Source organism: Ursus americanus, chromosome 17 (genome assembly GCF_024610735.1).
Source record: "Ursus americanus isolate L20-20 chromosome 17, mUrsAme1.1.p, whole genome shotgun sequence".
In the NCBI taxonomy this organism is placed as follows: domain Eukaryota; kingdom Metazoa; phylum Chordata; class Mammalia; order Carnivora; family Ursidae; genus Ursus; species Ursus americanus.
Window position 1 is genome coordinate 57,712,313 of NC_142143.1, and position 18,578 is coordinate 57,730,890.

The following is an 18,578-nucleotide window of genomic DNA, read 5'->3' on the forward strand; positions in this document are numbered from 1 at the left end:
TCATTTACTGGAGAAAAACATAACCTTTTGTATAGTATCCTTAAAGGCTTGCTTTACTTGCTGGTTCCTCAGGGTATATATAAATGGATTTATCATAGGAGCGACAGAAGTATTCAGAATAGCCACCCCTTTGGTCAATGATGCCTTTTCTTTTGCGGAAGGGTTGGCATACATGAATATGCAGCTTCCATAAGAGATGGAAATGACAATCATGTGTGAGGAACATGTAGAAAATGCCTTTTTTCTCTGACTGGCAGAGGGCAGTTTCAGAATTGTTCTAATGATGAACATGTAAGATAGAATTATTAATGCCAAGGTGAAAAGCAGAATCACTATTGTGGAGTAAAAACCGATCACTTCTAGGAGCCATGTGTCTGAGCAAGATAATTGCAAGAGCGGAAAGTAGTCACAAGCAAAGTGATCAATGACTTTGGAGCCACAGTAATCTAACTGGAGAAAAAGAATAACTGGTGGGAAGATATTTAAGAATCCTGCCAGCCAAGCACAAAAGACAAGTAAAATGCAGACTCTTTTGTTCATGATGGTTGTATAATGCAAGGGCTTACAGATGGCTACGTAGCGGTCATAGGACATGGCAGTTAGAAGATAAAACTCAGTTATTCCCATGAAGATGAAGAAAAACAACTGAGCTGTACAATTATTGTATGAAATAGTTTTGTCTCTGGTGATAATTGTGCCCAGAAATCTAGGAATACAGACAGTTGTAAAGGATGTTTCTAATACAGAGAAGTTCCTGAGGAAGAAATACATAGGGGTCTGTAGATGGGAGTCAACCAAGGTGAGAGTGATGATGGTTAAATTTCCAGTGATACTTAACATATATGTGATGATTAAGAAGAGAAAAATCATAATCTGAAGCTCTGGGTCATCTGATAGCCCTAGAAGAATGAATTCTGTGGGTACTGTGCGGTTTTTCATTGCCGATCCTTTCTTCCCCCTTTAGAATGGAAAATGAGTGTTTCCCTACAGGACATAAAACAGTGAAAACAGGATTAAGGTTGAGAATAGAATCTTAAAAATATCCATGGCGATGAATAATTTATGAAATCCAAAAACAAATGTTTTCCTTTAGCAACTCTCTCCAATTTCTTTTGGACCTCACATTCAAATAATACATATTATTTGAAGTTAAATACTGATTTCTTTTTGTTGAAAATACACTGTTGCGGGCCATGGGTTAAAAAAACAAACCAAAAAACTTGTGCTAACATTTAAGCAGAAACTATTTATTCTGATGTTTCTTTAAGATTTTAATTATTCGTTAGAATATTAGGTCCTTTTATAAAAACATGAAGATATTATAATTGATATTTTTTTCTCAATGTTATAAAAACTAATCTGGATTATGGATAATTTAAATATAGCATTTGAAATCCCACTGGGGTTATTTAAGCCTACCTCCACATTATATATTTGGAAACCTACATAGTTTAGGAAGCCACCACAGTAATCATCTCACTGTAGAATGTGCATGTTTATCTATGGGAATGTCTTGTTGGCATTCTCTCATTAAATTAATTTCCTAAGGGTTTGGTTGATGCTATCACTCTCTTATCTTTTTTTTTTTTTTTTTTTTTTTTTTTTGCTTAACTGGTGAAAAGGCCAGAAGGACAAGAAAGTAACCTTCTATTCCTAAATTAAATAATTGCCTAGAAATAGTTTAATTCATACAATGCATAATCCTTTCCTTCTCTTTTCTTTTTTTCTTAAAATACTGCTATGGAAAATGAACAAATAGTTGGTCAAAATAGCATTAACTGGGAAGCAGATATTCTTTCCAATAGGGAACTTAATAAATAATCCTGTCTCTATACCAGAATACAATTTCACATTAGAAAAAAATGAACAATCCAAGATTTATTTCTGTGTTCCTGCTTTAGGATTTCATTAGTAGTCTATTGGTAGTAAGCAATTATTTAATTTTTAATATTGAAAGGGTTGTAAATCCATAAATGTACATATAAACATGATTTTTTAAAACATTTGAATAAAATGAAGATACATATATTATATTGAAGAAAAAATATTTACTTACTTCCTGATTCTTCTTGATGATTTAGTCTCAAACGTTATCATCTGATTTGCTTAAACATTTACACAATTTCAGAGCTGGTAAATCAAGTTAGCAAAATATTTGGTTTCTATTGTGCTCTCAAAACAATTGTGTTGATTTAACTTTTTCATGTTTCTTAGGGATTATACTTCTCTTTGACTCACAATGTCCTTCATTCCTGATACTATGAAAATCTGACAACATTTTATTTATTACAACTCATTCTTGCTTTTCATCTCTCACTCAAACTCCTAGTACAAATTCGGTTACGCCTGCCTTGTCTAGTACTCTTCCATTTGGCTCTTTTCATATAATACAAAATACTGATTTATTAAATCATTTTTCTTTCTATTCATGCAAACATTTAAAACCAATATTTTGTAATTCTATGATTACACATCTATAAAATGTAAGTAGTATTTTTCCTTAGGTTTAGGGACTGCTATATTTTCCTGCAAATGCTGCTTTGAAAAACAGAAAATATGGAATGTTCTTCTCTATGGATGCCAAAGTAATGGAACTGGACTTATTTTATCTGTGTCTTTTTCTTGGCCCAGGGGAATTCATTAAGTAAATAGGGTTCCAAGGAGAAGAATCATTAAAGATACAGGTGAATCATTTTTATAAATATTGATGAAAAGGTATAAAAAGCAAAATGATTGAGGTAAATAGACAAATATACAAACAACGTGATATTGAGTGTGTGGAAGCTTGATTTAGAATTTCACTCTTCTTAATACCCTCAGTTTGTTTCCCAGAGCCCACAGTCTCTCATGGTTCATTCCCCCTTCTGTTTACCCCCCTTCATTCTTCCCTTCCTTCTCCTACCGGTCCTCCTATTCCTTATGTTCCATAAATGAGTGAAACCATATGATAATTGTCTTTCTCTGCTTGACTTATTTCACTTAGCATAATCTCCTCCAGTCCCGTCCTTGTTGCTGCAAATGTTGGGTAATCGTTCTTTCTGATAGCTGAGTAATATTCCATTGTATATATGGACCACATCTTCTTAATCCAGTCATCTGTTGGAGGGCATCTTGGCTCCTTCCACAACTTAGCAATTGTGGACAATGCTGCTTATATCCTTTGAATTTTGGCAACCTAGAGAAGAATTCTTTACCAGAATGAAATGATGGAAAACACTGCTACGGGTTTCTTGTATGACTTGATCATCTTCTGAAATGGACAACCTATTAAAGACTGATGAGAAGGTTCATACCAAGATTGGCCCTTTGAATTTAAGGAAGCCATTCCCAAACCCTCCCTAATGTGGCTTTTATTGCCTTTTGACTACTTTCTTCACCATGTTGTTTACTTCCATTGAACAGTTGTTTATATTCGTGCACATGATATATTCTCGTATGGAGAATATTTATAAATAAATAAAATAAGTATCTGGAAACCTAGCATTGGATATTTTGAACTTATTTCCACATTTCCTTCAATGAAAGATGTCATTTTTATTACTAGAGGAATAATATAGTATAGAAGTACATATAGATACCATATGTACACATATATGTAATATAACTTTATATTTAATAATTTATCTTTATTTTCTTCACAGTTATAAATGCGGACATAAAACATGGGTGCATTAAATGCCAGCAGTGCAGATTATTATTATTATTATGGGGGGGGCAGATTATTTACAAGATTGGAAGTTGAGAGTATTTGAAAGTGGGACAAAAGAAAGAAGTGGGAAAGGATGAATGAACCACTACCTCACACATAGGACAATACATAGAACTGAACTGTGTTGAATTTATAACTGACATGCATTAAAATAGGCATTGAAAATATTTGTCCAAGATATTTCCATAGAGATAGTGGAACTGATTTTCTCCTTATGAAAATTCTATTCCTTTGTCTTTAGTTTTGTATCTAAATAGTGATTCTTTTCATATTTCATTCAGAGCTTTTATTGATTACCAGGCACTGACTATAAAATTATCTCATTTTTTCAAACAAGCGGGCAATAGAAAACCCTCTGAGGTCAGTGCTATTATTATTCAGGTAAAGAAAGAGTCTGAGACAGAGAGAAGTTAAAGTGTCTGGTGTCCACCACTTGTGTATTTGTGAGTGATGCAATCTTTAGTGACTTATTTACAGGAAAAGGGAATGAATTTCTATCTCACAAAGCACTGCACTTCATAAAATATCCTATTAGACATGTTTCTTCTCCATTTCTTTTCTCAAATACATAGATGCTGGGTGGTCTCTTTCCTCCTTGATCACTCTTTCACCCTCTAACTTTATACCTTTACTGTTTTATTCCTAGTTCCTAACAGCTCTCTAGCTTTTCTCTAAGCCTCCAAATAATTTACTTTAAATGGAGACTGATTACATTTGTTACCTTCTTATCTGCAAGCTAGTAGGACATCTGCTTTTTAATAATGTGTCAATTATCTCCATGTATTCTGAGTTTGGTGAGTGACTATGTTTTAGGTCAATGAAACATCGTTCAATCTACCAGGTTTCACTCGCTTCAGAGAGGGGAGGATGGATTTTAATTACAAATAATGGTTTCCTGTAACATGTTCAAAATAAAAAAGTAGAATTTATTAAATCACATGGTTAAGGGATCCAAATATTTTAAGGCTTTCCCCAAAACTAGATCTGGCATCATATTACTGAATAATTCCAGTACATATTACTAATTTTTTCAGTGACATATTATCACCCTTTATAGGTAAGCCCCTCCGCAAGACGTCTAGTTAGGCTCCCATTAACCGCCTACCATCATTTAATTGAGCAATTATCCTATAAGTTGAATTTCTAATCTCAGAAGTGTATTGATTGACAGGTAATATTGGACCTCATATATTACTAGGTGTAGCCCAAATAGTTACAAGAATTTTTCTGTGTGAAAAAAATGAGCATTTGCATCATGGGAATTCCTACTGTTAGGAAGCTCCATATGCAAACCTTAACAAGAAGTGTTCTCATTAACTTCATGAAAAGTCAATACACATCCAATAAGTTGATTTTTGCATAGTTGTCAAAAGGCTAATGTAGAATAAAAGAGGAAAATGAACACCAAATGCCTTAGAAAATATTCAATTATTTCTTTGTCAAACAAAATGTCTAGTTATGATAGAATGCACATTTTATTTGAACACTGTTTTAAAAGCTAACTCAGTGTTATATACATTATTATATGTGTGTATGTTGGGTAAAATAGTGCTCTGATATCTAGGACACTGGAACCATTCTAACTTATTCAACTTATTTATTTATTCAAAAAATAGTTATCAAATACCTACTACATGGCAGATGCAGGTTCTAAATGAGAAGGATTAGTGACTTCTGGTAAATGTCTAAGAACTGCATCTCAGAGGGTGGAGGTGAGGGGCTGATGTGTAAGAGCTGATCCTGTTCTAAGATGTGAGGTCCTCACATGGCAGGTTTCGAGCTACTGATGTGAGCTTTCTGAATGCAGAATTGGGAAGACACAAGCACCAGTGGCTCTTGGGAAGGGTGTGGGCAGGCCCTGCGCCCTGCTGCTGGGACCACAGCATTTGTCTGCGGAGAGACAGAGATCCCTTCTCTCCTGGGGTGAGGGATGTGCCAGAATACAGACAATAAGCAATGAGCATGATTGATTCATAAATTATAGGGTCTTTTATAAATTAACAACTATTTTGTAAAGGAAGAGAAAACTGAAAAACCTTGGAAGTGGGGAGCTACTATAATTTTATGTGGTGTCATTGGGGGAGGCCTTATTGAGGTGACATGTGGATATCTGGGACAGGAGTGTGTCGGGTTCAAGAACCATCTCGTGTAAATGCACTAAGGCCTTAGGAGGAAAATCATGTTCTTTGCAAAGGAAGATTTATTTGTTTCTTCCTTTCCAATGCTACTAAATGTGCTTGTCCTGCTAGTGCCCTGGATAGAACCCCCACTATAGCACTGAATAAACGCAATGATAGTGAGCTTGTAACCGATTTTGTTAAAGTGATTTTTCTGTGAACAAAGTATATTATGAAAAAAAAAAGGTTTTGCATCAGTTGCACTTAAAGGAATTGTATGTGTAAGCTATTATATCAAAATAGCCAGAAAAAGTAAGAGATTGTTACAACTCTTAGCCATGACTATATTTATGGTCTTGTATACTAAACTAAAAATAGTGTTAAACATGACTTAATATTTCCTGAATTTTTAGAAACTGTGTTTCCTGATGAAATCTGAAAACAGTTTCTCTCTTATGCTCTTGTTGTGTCTTTTTTCATCTCTTAATTTTCCAGGTATTATTATGGAAAAATTGGAATTTAAAAATATTTAAAAGAAGGAAATGAGGCTAGTCTAATAGTTACAGGTGGAAAGACTAGCTCAAAGGAAGGGAAATGCATGAGAATGGGATTGGAATTTAAATTGAAAAAAAAATTCAAATATCCTCAGTATACTGCTGGCAATGGAAACATAAGCAATGAAATAAAACTCCAGTGAGACTATGTGGATATTCATAGACGTTTGAGGGGCCCTGTTTTTTGTTTACTTGCTCTTCATTATGCCTCTAATTTATGACAGCACTTTTATTTTTTCATTTGCTTGAGAAAAATACAATCTTCCTTGCCCTGTCCATGAAGGCTCGCTTGACTTGCTGGTTCCTTAGGCTGTAAATAAAGGGGTTCAGCATGGGAGCTACTGAGGTGTTCAGCACAGCAACTCCCTTGCTCAGAGACACTCTGTCTTTTGCTGCTGGGTTTATGTACATGAAGATGCAGCTGCCATAGGAGATGGAGATGACAATCATGTGGGATGAACACGTGGAAAAGGCCTTTGTCCTCTGACTGGCAGAAGGAAGCCTCACAATCGTTCTGATGATATATACGTAGGACAGAATTATTATTACCAAGGTGAACAGAAGAGTAAACACAGCACAGGAAAAACCCACTACTTCTAGGAATTTTGTGTCTGAACAAGAAAGGTGTAGTAAGGGGAAATAATCACAGGTGAAATGGTCTATAACATTGGACTCACAGTAATCAAGCTGTATGAATAGCATGAGTAATGGGAATATGATTAAGAATGAAGCCAGCCAAGAAGCAAAGACAAGGAGTATGCAGACTCTGGGATTCATGATGGTCATGTAATGCAGAGGTTTGCAGATGGCAATGTAACGGTCATAGGACATGGCAGCCAGAAGGCAAAATTCAGTGACTCCCAACAGAATGAAAAAAAAGAACTGAGCCATGCAATCATTAAAGGAAATGGTTTTATCTCCTGTAATCAGGGTGCCCAGGAACTTGGGTATGCTGACAGTTGTGAATGAAACCTCTAGCAAGGAGAAGTTTCTGAGGAGGAAGTACATGGGGGTCTGGAGGTGAGGATCCAGCAGGGTAAGGGTGATAATGGTCAGGTTCCCCGTGATGCTGAGCATGTAGGTGATGAACAGAAAGACGAAGATCACCCCCTGAAGCTGTGGGTCATCTGACAAGCCCAGGAGGATGAACTCTCGTAGTTCTGTGTGGTTTCTCATTTTTTTTTCTTCTCTTATATAATCTAGAGGGGAAATCAGACAAACAAACAAAAGCAAGCAGATTATAGAAAAGAGGATTATCCGTGGATAGTTCCGGAATTTTTCTCTGAAAATAAACCTATTATGCCCTACTGATTTAATTTAGGAGATCTTTAAGACAACTTAATAAAAGTAGGTAACATGTTTTAAAGTAGTTTTTACCAACTGCTGCACTCTGTGTTTTACGTAGAACGTTTCTCCATAAAATCCTTGTTTCACAGATTGGAAACCGAATCTAAAAAGAGTTTTAAAAATCTTATCCAAATCATGTACCCAGATGAGAAGAACAGGGTTTTTAATTAGGTTTCTTTGCGTGTTTGAAACCTGGAATAGAAATGCTGCCTATTGATACAAGCGTACCCCTTTCAAAGGTCCCCTTCTCAGTGGGAGACTACTTGCCTTTTTTCCAACCACAATAAAAGTCTCATTTCCTCATTTCCCTCACCTAATTTCCTGTATTATTACTCACTGTACTAGTGTAATATAGAAAAGACAGATATGTCAGAAAAAGGTCACTCAAATGGAGACGTCTCCAAAATTTGAAAGTCACTGAAGTTGAATCGTTAACCATGTCACAGATTTCTGTGTTTTCATTCTGGCTCCCGCTCTCCTTTCAACCACCTGCTCCTGATCTCAAGCCATGGACACTGAATTCATTGACGTCATGTCCTCAGATACTACAGAGTACAGAATATGAAAAGCCAGAGCAGAAATTTAGTAGATTGGATCTACATATTTCATGGGCTAAAGAAGCAAAATTGAATGAATATCTAAAATAAACATTGTCTTCTACAGAACAGTTTTGCCTTCAAGGTTTTTTCCATCTAAATGTTGTTAGTGTATTCTCTCTATATATGTATTCTACTTTCTGTCCCCAATTATATTTTTATATGTTTCCTTTTATTTACATCAGCATTCCCTGACAGAAGCTCTATTTTGTCAACATCCTGGAGTAATCAGTGAATCAGTACATGAAATCCCTTTCTCTTCCTGAATCATCATCATCATCATCATCATCATCATCATCATCATCAATCATAATCATCGCAACAGCAGCCACAGCAACAACAAAAACGGCAATGCATTTTAGAGTGAAGCTAAAAGTTCCCTCAATAAATTGAACCAGTCCATTATCTAATCCCTTATTCTGTGTATTCTCACTAAATAGTAAAGTTTTCAGTTTAGTGTCATGAGAGAAGTTTTGTAATAGGATATTTAGTTTAAAGATGTAGAATTGTTGATTATTGGTATAGAATGCATCATAATACTGTGAAATTTCTTGCTCTTTTTTCCCCTTATACGCCTGAGTTCTCTTTTCATTCACTTCACTGTTTACCAAAAAATATTGCTGTTGATTATTTAAGGCAAATTCCAACTGAGATGGAGAGTGCCGATGTTACTGGGAAAGCATGTGAGATTCACAAGAAATGAACATTTCTTTTGTTATTTCTCAGAGACTGGAGGAAACAGCCTGAACTTACAAGAGAAACAGACATCACAATGATACATTTTGTAAACAAAATTAAGGCAATTCAAGTGTATGATGGATATTTCAGTCATAAAAGTCATTGGTCTCAATGAACAATCCTCTATAATTAACAACTGTATATAGACTCTGATCTCTCAACCATTTCTGTGATGTTTTCAGTAGAGAAATGAAACATATACCTGAGACTTGAAGATATAATTTTAGGCTTTCCTTCCTATCTACTCATCTACATTTCTTTTTCCCAGTCATGTGTAAGTTATGGTCTCAAGTTTAATATCCCCTCTGCTCCTTTTTGTTTCAGTGAATTCTAACCTGTGAAGTCTTATTGTTGAATTACCTGTGTGGCTCATTGGAAGTAAAATTTAATCTATTTAATGAACAAATACTTGCTAGTGTGTTAAATGCAATAACCGATATGTGAATGAAATAATAAGTATCAACCAGTTATTTTATTTATTTAAATAAATTACTTTTAGGACACTTCTGCCATTTCATATGAATTTTAAGGATGGCCTTGTTGAGAAAAGAACAGTATCATCCCCTAAATTGTCCAATTCAAAAGTGCAACAATTTAAAAAGGCCTATTAAGGATTAAGAAATTGCTTCTCCTTCTTATCTCTTTTAATAATTAGAGTAGTGGTATGAAGCTCCCTAGATTCCACAATATAATTGGAAACTAACTTTATCATCCTGCATTCTCTATGTGTGCTGAAATCTCTCTTCTTAAGTTCAAAGTCCTAAAAAAGTTGTGAACACATATATCCTTAAGGCAATTTGCACCCACACCATTAGTACACAATTTTCCAATTCTCTATCTTTTTCTCTCATTGACACTCTTTTTTTTTGGTGTCAAGTCTATATGCCCAGCTACTTTTCAGAGAAGAGACCAAGATTGTGGTTTAATTTGATATCTTGATTAATTGTTTCGTTTATACGAAGTACTATTTTTTTTCTAGAATGATTCATTCCATCTTTGATGAAAAAATGTTTAGTGACATTTAATCTCATGTAAGAACTTTATGGTGATTGAATGTAAAAAAGTCTCATAAGAACCATGTAGATTTTTTTTCAGATGATTACTTTAACAATGCCTTAGAGTATTACCAAAATTAGTTTGGAATGCAGTTTACCTGAGAACTCTGAAAAAAAAAAAAAAGACCTTGTTTTTTTTTTTTCTAATGGAAAGGGGAAGTTTGAATCCCAAGTCAGGCAGACCAACCATTATGAAATAGGAATAATGAAGGAAAAACAGTAATCACCTAAATCACTTAGCAATCTGTAGGTTTTCATAGAGATGTTCTACTGATATCCTGATTATCTCAGTTTATTAACTAAGTATCTACATTTGCAGATAATTTTCAACTAAAAAAAAAAAGAAAAAGAATTCTTTTAAAATGTATGGCATCAAACTTAATTTATAATTGTGGTATTATTGGGGCAACTTGTGGGCTTTGCATTCAAAGAGAAATCGATTAAAAATGCAACTTAGGGGCGCCTGGGTGGCGCAGTTGGTTGAGTCTGACTCTTGGTTTTGGCTCCGGTCCTGATCTCAGAGATGTGACATTGAACCCTGCCTTGGACACTGCATTCAGCGCGTGGAGTCTGAAATTGTCTCTCTTGCTCCCTCTACCCCTCCCCACCGTGCTTTACCCCTCTCTCTAAAGTCTCTAAATAAATCTTTTTTTTTTTAAGATTTTATTTATTTATTTGATGGAGAGAGAGACAGCCAGCAAGAGAGGGAACACAAGCAGGGGGAGTAGGAGAGGAAGAAGCAGGCTTCCAGCAGAGGAGCCTGATGTGGGGCTCAATCCCAGAATGCCCGGATCATGCCCTGAGCCAAAGGCAGACGCTCTAAATAAATCTTTTTTAAAAAAAACTGCAATTTAGCCACATGATAGTATTGTGAGTTTGGACAAGTTTCTTAATCTCTCTGACTCTTAGTTTTTTATTTTAATTTTGAAATGAAAATAATATATCATGGAATTAGGGCTAATTTAGTTACAAGTAAATTTGAATTGTACAAAATTATAGCATGTATTCCTAGACAGCAGTTACTGTTATCCTATTACTAAAAATAAAAATCAATGATCGTATTTGAGGAATACAGCCCCATTGCAAAATAGCAAAAACCATTTTTGTGCTCACTCATTTGAGAGACAGTGCTAACGCTGTATGCTCTTATCTCATTTACTCTTTTCGATAACCCTATGTTAATTTGAAGAAACTGACAATGAGACAGGCTAAATGACATAAACAAGATCAAACAGCTACTAAATAGTAGAACTGAAATACTAATCTCTCTGTCTATGGCCATACCACCCTGAACGCACCCGATCTCGTCTGAAATACTAATCTCTTTCTGCCAGGAAATGGAGCATGGGACCTAGTAAACCTATATTCAATGAGGGAACCAAAATCAAAGAAAATAATTTTCCGAAAATTAATACAGGAATAAATTATTATGACAAACAGGAAATGTAACATGCTCATTTTCATAACACTAGATATATATGGAAAGAAATAACAACTTCAAATTATTCTACATGATCTGATGAAAAGTTGAGTTAAGAATAAATGAATTAGTGCTAAGAAAAAGAAATTTATCATTGGTTTCAGTTTTATAATCTTACCTCTATTTGTCGTGCAAATGTACTGCATCGGCTGGTTGAAATGATACAAAAAGCACGTTGACAACAATTTCAGTTTTAGGTTAAGAGATTCAGTGTTTCTAAAAATCACTCTCAATACATTTCCAATCACTTTATTTCTATAGCTAATATTCTATTATACGTTTTCCATTGCAGCTATGGGAGCAAAAGTAGTGAAGAGACGTTAGATTTGGAGTTACTTTGGGCCTTTCTGGACCAAGATTCTACATGGATTTTCCCCTGCATAAGGCACATGTTTTATTTACCATATATGCCCATGTCTCACAGCAAACACTCCAGTGAATCAAATGTGCCAAGAAAGGCCTTGAGGAGGGGCGCCTGGGTGGCAGCGTTGTTGGGCATCTGCCTTCGGCTCAGGGCGTGATCCCGGCGTTATGGGATCGAGCCCCACATAGGCTCCTCCGCTATGAGCCTGCTTCTTCCTCTCCCACTCCCCCTGCTTGTTTTCCCTCTCTCGCTGGCTGTCTCTATCTCTGTTAAATAAATAAATAAAATCTTTTAAAAAAATGTTATCAACATTTGCACCAATATGGGAACAGGAAACTTTTGAGAAAACTCCCAAAGAGATAGAAAGGCATAAGAAGTAACCCAGAAGCATTTGGAATATTTTGCATACGCTCTTAATGAGAAAATAACTAAATGTGCAAAGCTTTTGGGAGAGGTTTCCTGAATTTCCTAAATCAGGATTTCTCTCTGAATGGATGCCCCCACTTTTTTCTTGCTGAGTAAAATACTGGGACAACTTAATCTTATATGAAAAGATTACATTTTTAACATGTATTAAAATGTCTCCATAAAAGTGGCTCTCCAAGCTAGTAGGTATTAAGTAAGTTATTCAAAAACACCGAATACAGAACAACAAAAAGACTGGGATAGAGTTCAGTGCTCAGTGATTTCCCATTGAAAGGCATGAAAAACTATGGATTAAATATTCATTGAACTCTTCAGTCTTTTCCAAGAATCACTTGAAGTCATTCTCCTATCAAACTAATGGTGCTAATTCTGGAGAAGCATCTACTACCTAGAAGGTCCCTTTCCATTTGAAAGATGTGCTGCGTTTAACCCCGTAATTAATGGAAGCACAAAATCTAGGAACTTGGAAGGATTTTATAATTACAATTTCTTTCTGTCTCATTTTAGAAATGACAAAAAAAAGAAGTCTGTGGACTCATTTGCTATTTTTTTTTCTTTCAACAAATATCTTTTGAGGACCTGCTATCTTTAAATAGTATACAAAGCACTGCAGATAAAATAGAATCAAAATAGATATGATTCCGCTGTCATGAAATTACCAAAGATCGAAGGCAAGCCAATGAGAGAAAAAGACTTGAACAATATCACACAATAACAGGCAAAGTTGTGAGGCACATGGGTGACTCAGTTGGTTAGTGTTTGATTCTTAATTTCAGTTCAGGTCATGCTCTTGGGGTCCTAAGATTGATTCCTACCTCAGGGCCTGAGCTCAGCTCAGAGTCGGCTTGGGATTCATTCTCCCTCTTCTCTGACCCTCCCCCTGCTCATGCTTTCTCTCTCTCTCCCTCTCCAAGTAAATCAATAAAATCTTAAAAAAAAAAAAAAGACAGTGTTCTGAAATATATAAATAAAGTGACCTGTTTCTCAGTTCAGAACTTTGATACTATACCAAGCTATTTTTAATGAGGAAACTTACTCCATTATACCACATAATATATATATATTGATCTCATTATTCTAGTCATTTTTAAAATACGAATTTATACAAAAGTTTACTTTCAACATTTTATAATTTTTCTGTTGAGTGAAATGTTCACCAAAAGCCCCAAAATAGTGACTCCTAGCTTATTAAATACTCTGAATTATTCTGATTCAATCATAGTTTTTTATAAAATTTTGTTTGATGATGATCTAATTGTTCATATCACAGCCAATCCGTATAACTAGCATATCTATGAAAAGAGCTATTTTAACAGATATCTTTAATTTCTATTAAAGATTTCAAGTATACAAAATTTTGTTACTTTAGGGCTTGAAACATATTTTTAGTTTGATATGTAAGTGCCTCTGATATACAAGAGTATCGATGGAAGGCAGTAACCACAGGATTTTATTTAAGTGGAGTTTTAGATCCAAGAAAGATGGGTTCAAAGTCAAGCTTTGCTGTTTATTCTCATTGTAAGATTGGAAAATTAATTGTTAAAGGCCTTTCTTCATTTCTAAAATGGGTATAAACATGCAAATTTTTAACAAATTAAATAAAACATAATATGTGGAGCTCTCTGTTTCTGTAAGGAGTAGCAGCTTGAGACAGATAATAAGCATGCAAAGAACATATAGAAATGTGAGATTAAACAGAAAAATAATGTGTTCTAAGACATAGGATACCTTCAGTTTCCAGTTCTGCATGTAAGAAGTCACAAGTCACCACTTGGTTCTAACAACAAGAAAAAAGATGAACAGCCTGAAAAATCAACTCATTTTGGGTCCTTAGAGCAGGCAAATCACTGCCCTCAAGATTGAAAATCAGACAGATAAAATCAAGAAGTTAAGCTTTAAGGGAGCTCATGAGCAGAAACTGCCGTTGGGTTCAATGGGAGTAGGAAAACCTGAAGTGTAAGTGATGATTTGTAGAGGCTCAGTGAGGAAACTCAGAGAGTTAAAAGCTCTGGGGGAACCAAGATATTTGAAGCCCCCACCATATTGTGAGATTTATTTCCAAGAGCTCAACCAGATTCAGATGGGGAATGTCAGAAAAATCACCTCGTGCTTCTTCAGGAGAAGAGGAAAAGGGACCATTTTGAAATGCATGAGAGTGTTGTGTTCTTAAGAGAGCCAGCACTCACAGAAACCTAGCGACCAGAGCCTAACCTGCTGGGACATTATAGAGCTTAACGGACCCCAGACAAGGAAATACCCAACTCCAGTATCCTCTAGCCTTCCACGTGGCAGAAGAGAAATACCCAACTCCAGCCCACTCTAACCTTCCTGTTCTACTTAAGTGGGGGGGGGGGACTGAGAAACACTTATGAAGTTCACAGCCCAGAGGCCTAGGCTCACTAAGAGCCTGAGCCCTAACCACAGGACCGCAGAATGTTTCCCCTCCCCCCATGCCTGACCATCACATTTCTAAAGGTCTGCTTGCTCTGGTTCTTTTTACCCAGTGCATAGTGGCTGGGTGTCAAGAAAACAGTACAAGCATAACAAAGGCAAAAAATAAATTTGAGAAGGTGGAGAATGATTCAGAACCAGACATGGCAGAGGTGCTGGAATGATAAGACTGGAAATTTGAAACAAATATATTTAATACCACAAGGACTCTAGTGGATAAAGTAGACGGAATTCAAGAACAGAAGAGGAAGACACGGAGAGAGATACAATACAAAAAAACCCATAACAAACAAACAAACAAAAAACAACTACCGCCACTAACAACAATAAAAACAATCCTGAAGAAATAAAGAATTTCTTGGACAAACAGAAAATAAATGTATGTGTTGTCAGTATCCAGGCTTGAAGGAAATTGTTAAAAGAAATGCTTTAAGAAAAAGGAAAATAATATAGGTCACAAAGTCAGATCTACATAAAGTAAGGAAGAGCATTACAGAAAGAATAGTAAAGGTAAAATAGTAAAGGTAAAACAAATCATTTGTTTGTTAACTTAGGGCACTTGACATACTCTAGGTGATTGTAGGCTGCTGAGGACAAGAAGGATCTGGATGGCAGGACGTGACATCAAGGACCGGAGTTAACACAGAGAGGAACAGAGAGAGCAAGGGATTACAAATACCATCAAAATAAGAAAATGGGCATGGGGCGCCTGGGTGGCACAGCGGTTAAGCGTCTGCCTTCCGCTCAGGGCGTGATCCCGGCATTATGGGATCGAGCCCCACATCAGGCTCCTCTGCTGTGAGCCTGCTTCTTCCTCTCCCACTCCCCCTGCTTGTGTTCCCTCTCTCGCTGGCTGTCTCTATCTCTGTCGAATAAATAAATAAAATCTTTAAAAAAAATAAGAAAATGGGCAAAATCTTTTAATTGGGAATATCTCCATGGAAGTCTGAGAAGACATATCCTTGGAAAAGGTTTGAGAGGCCCCCAGAATTTTGTGGACTGAAGCTGGGCTGAATGGTGATGGTCTTCCTCTGCAAAAATTCAGGTTTACAAGACTGTGAGAGATGGTTTTGTTTTGTTTTGTTTCAAATGCATATGTATCAACACAGAGGTTCAAGGAACATGAAGAAACAGAAAAATGCTCCAATCAGAAAACAAAATCTTTATTAGCAGAGTCTAGAGACATATAGGCACGTCTGACAAATTATTCAGGACAACTGTCACACGGTGCTCAATGAATTACAAAAGTGGCACGTGTTTTAGTTTTACTGCATTTGTTTCAAATCTTTACCAAGTATAAATATATTTTTAAAGATTTTGTTTACTTATTTGACAGAAAAAGTGAGAGAAAGATAACACAAGTGGGCGGAGATGCAGTCAGAAAGAGTGGGAGAAGCAGGCTCCCTGCTGAGCAGGGAGCCTGATGTAGGACTCCATGCCAGGACCCTGGGGTCAGGACCTGAGCCGATGGCAGATGCTTAACTGACTGAGCCACCCACGTGCCCCAAGTATAAATATTTTTTTAAAAATGATAGAGAGCATGGAAATTCTATAAATAGTACTCAGTAACATGATCAATATTTAACTAGTTATATGCACTAAATTTCACAAAATATAAAGCTCTACATTTAAAGTGCAAATCACAGCTACTTACTGCTTTTAAGAACTGAATTTAATATACAATAGTATAGGAAGTGTAGATTTTTTAAATGTTAAGAGATCACCAATGAACTACTTGAAAACACACAAGAAATCACACACTAATTTTGAAACAGTGTGCACCTTTTAGGGAATTTATTAACAAAATTAATACTATTTTCCACATTGTGCTATAGAGTATGTCTTATAGAAATACATACATTTCCACAAAATTTTGTAGGAGAAATAAAGTTTACCATATTTTAAAAGAAGTCAATAAGCAATGCATTGGAGAAACTTGGGTATGGAAGTGGAAGAAATGAGCTGGGAAAATATTTAATTAACTATAATGTGGCATATAAGAGACTATAGGAAGAAGCATACTGATACAGAGATTTAGGAATTTCAGGATTTTACCTAGTTTCTCTTTAGAGTGTCCTTTTTTTTTTCTCCCCCAGAAGAAATGTTTCATTTACTTGAAGAAAATACTACTTTATGGACCACATCTTTGAAGGCTTGTTTTACTTGCTGGTTTCTCAGAGTATAAATGAAGGGGTTCAGCATGGGGGCAACAGAGGTATTGAGAATAGCTACTCCTTTTGTCAATGATGCCCTTTCTTTTGCAGAGGGATTAGCATACATAAATATACAGCTTCCATAAGAGATGGAAATGACAATCATATGAGAGGAACACGTGGAGAAAGCCTTTTTTCTCTGACTGGCAGATGGGATTCTCAAAATCGTTCTGACAATATACATGTAGGATAAAATCACCCATGCCAAAGTGAAGAGCAAAGCAACCAAAGCAAAGTAGAAACCAATCACTTCTAGGAGCCGTGTATCTGAACACGACAGTTGTAGAAGGGGAAAATAGTCACATGCAAAGTGATCGATGACATTGGAAGCACAGTAATCCAGCTGGAGCAGGAGCATAAGGGGCGGGAAAATGGTCAGGAACCCGCCGAGCCACGCACAGAGCACAAGCAGGGTGCAGAGTTTTCTGTTCATGATGGTGGTGTAATGAAGGGGCTTGCAGATGGCAACGTAGCGGTCATAGGACATGGCAGTTAGAATGTAAAATTCTGTCACCCCCATGAAAATAAAGAAAAAGAGTTGCGCTGCACAGTTGTTATAGGAAATAGTCTTATCCCTGGTGATAATTGCCCCCAGAAATCTAGGAATACACACAGATGTAAATAAGATTTCTAAGAAAGAGAAGTTTCGAAGGAAGAAATACATCGGTGTCTGTAGATGAGGGTCCACCAAGGTTAGGGTGATGATAGTCAGGTTTCCGGTGACACTTAATAAGTATGTGATAAATAAGAAGAGGAAAATCACAATCTGAAGGTCAGGATCATCAGAAAGGCCTAGCAGGACAAACTCTGTGATCACTGTGTGGTTCATTTCTCATTCTCTCTCTCTCCTCCTCCCCTTCTCTCTCTCCCGTTTCTTCTTTAAAGATATCTAGATAGCAAGAGCATTAAAGGGAGGACATGAAATGTGTAATTCATGATGACCAAGGTCACCATCGCTGATACAGTTGTAAAATATATGCTGTAGTCCATGCTGATCTTATTTTCTTTTGAGCCTCTTGTTGGCATTTGGTTGTAATACATAATTGTGAGCTTTGCTTTATTTACTAGTTTTCTTATTTGAAATGTAGCAGAAGTTTGTTAATCTTCACACAATAACTCACATTACTGAGAAATGGTAAATAAAGTCATTACTTCTTGCTTTGTCCAACTTATGTAAATCATTACATATTGTTTGAAAAATTTTAAAACTATGCATTTTTCTTTGTTATCTATATACTAGTTATACCACCACCTAAAAACAGAAATGATTGCTCTTAATTCCATCACAAGGTAAAGGTGAAAGAAGACTGAAGTACATCTTATGACATAAGAAATCAATTAATGATTTTCTTTGCAAAAATAATCATCATTAATTATTTAATTTAACTATTAATTTTATTTTATATATTAATATTTAGGGGTGTAATTTTCAGGATAGCATGAGAATGTTGTATACATATTAAATAGTAGTATATTATATATATATTTACTCTATGAGAGAGTTAATAGCTTTATTATATTATTTAAC

At 35.8% G+C, this 18,578-nt stretch overlaps 3 protein-coding genes across 3 annotated transcripts; all 3 read right to left on the bottom strand.

Moving 5' to 3' along the window:
• On the bottom strand, nt 1-945 carry LOC123791611 (olfactory receptor 6C3-like). Its single transcript, XM_045796462.2, has one exon. It carries the CDS (start codon nt 937-939, stop codon nt 1-3), a length of 939 nt encoding a protein of 312 aa, XP_045652418.1. The 5' UTR covers nt 940-945.
• A 5,672-nt stretch (nt 946-6,617) lies between these two features.
• Nucleotides 6,618-7,556, bottom strand: LOC123791610 (olfactory receptor 6C1-like). Its single transcript, XM_045796460.1, has one exon. The coding sequence runs from the start codon at nt 7,554-7,556 to the stop codon at nt 6,618-6,620; it is 939 nt and encodes a 312-aa protein (XP_045652416.1).
• Nucleotides 7,557-16,943: 9,387 nt separating this feature from the next.
• LOC123791609 (olfactory receptor 6C3) lies at nt 16,944-17,879 on the bottom strand. The gene has a single exon (XM_045796459.2). It carries the CDS (start codon nt 17,877-17,879, stop codon nt 16,944-16,946), a length of 936 nt encoding a protein of 311 aa, XP_045652415.1.
• Between the last annotated feature and the right edge of the window lie 699 nt (nt 17,880-18,578).

Excerpts from the sequence above, each read along its gene's own strand:
- LOC123791611 (XM_045796462.2), bottom strand. The coding sequence starts at position 939 with ATGAAAAACCGCACAGTACCCACAGAATTCATTCTTCTAGGGCTATCA.
- LOC123791610 (XM_045796460.1), bottom strand. The coding sequence starts at position 7,556 with ATGAGAAACCACACAGAACTACGAGAGTTCATCCTCCTGGGCTTGTCA.
- LOC123791609 (XM_045796459.2), bottom strand. The coding sequence starts at position 17,879 with ATGAACCACACAGTGATCACAGAGTTTGTCCTGCTAGGCCTTTCTGAT.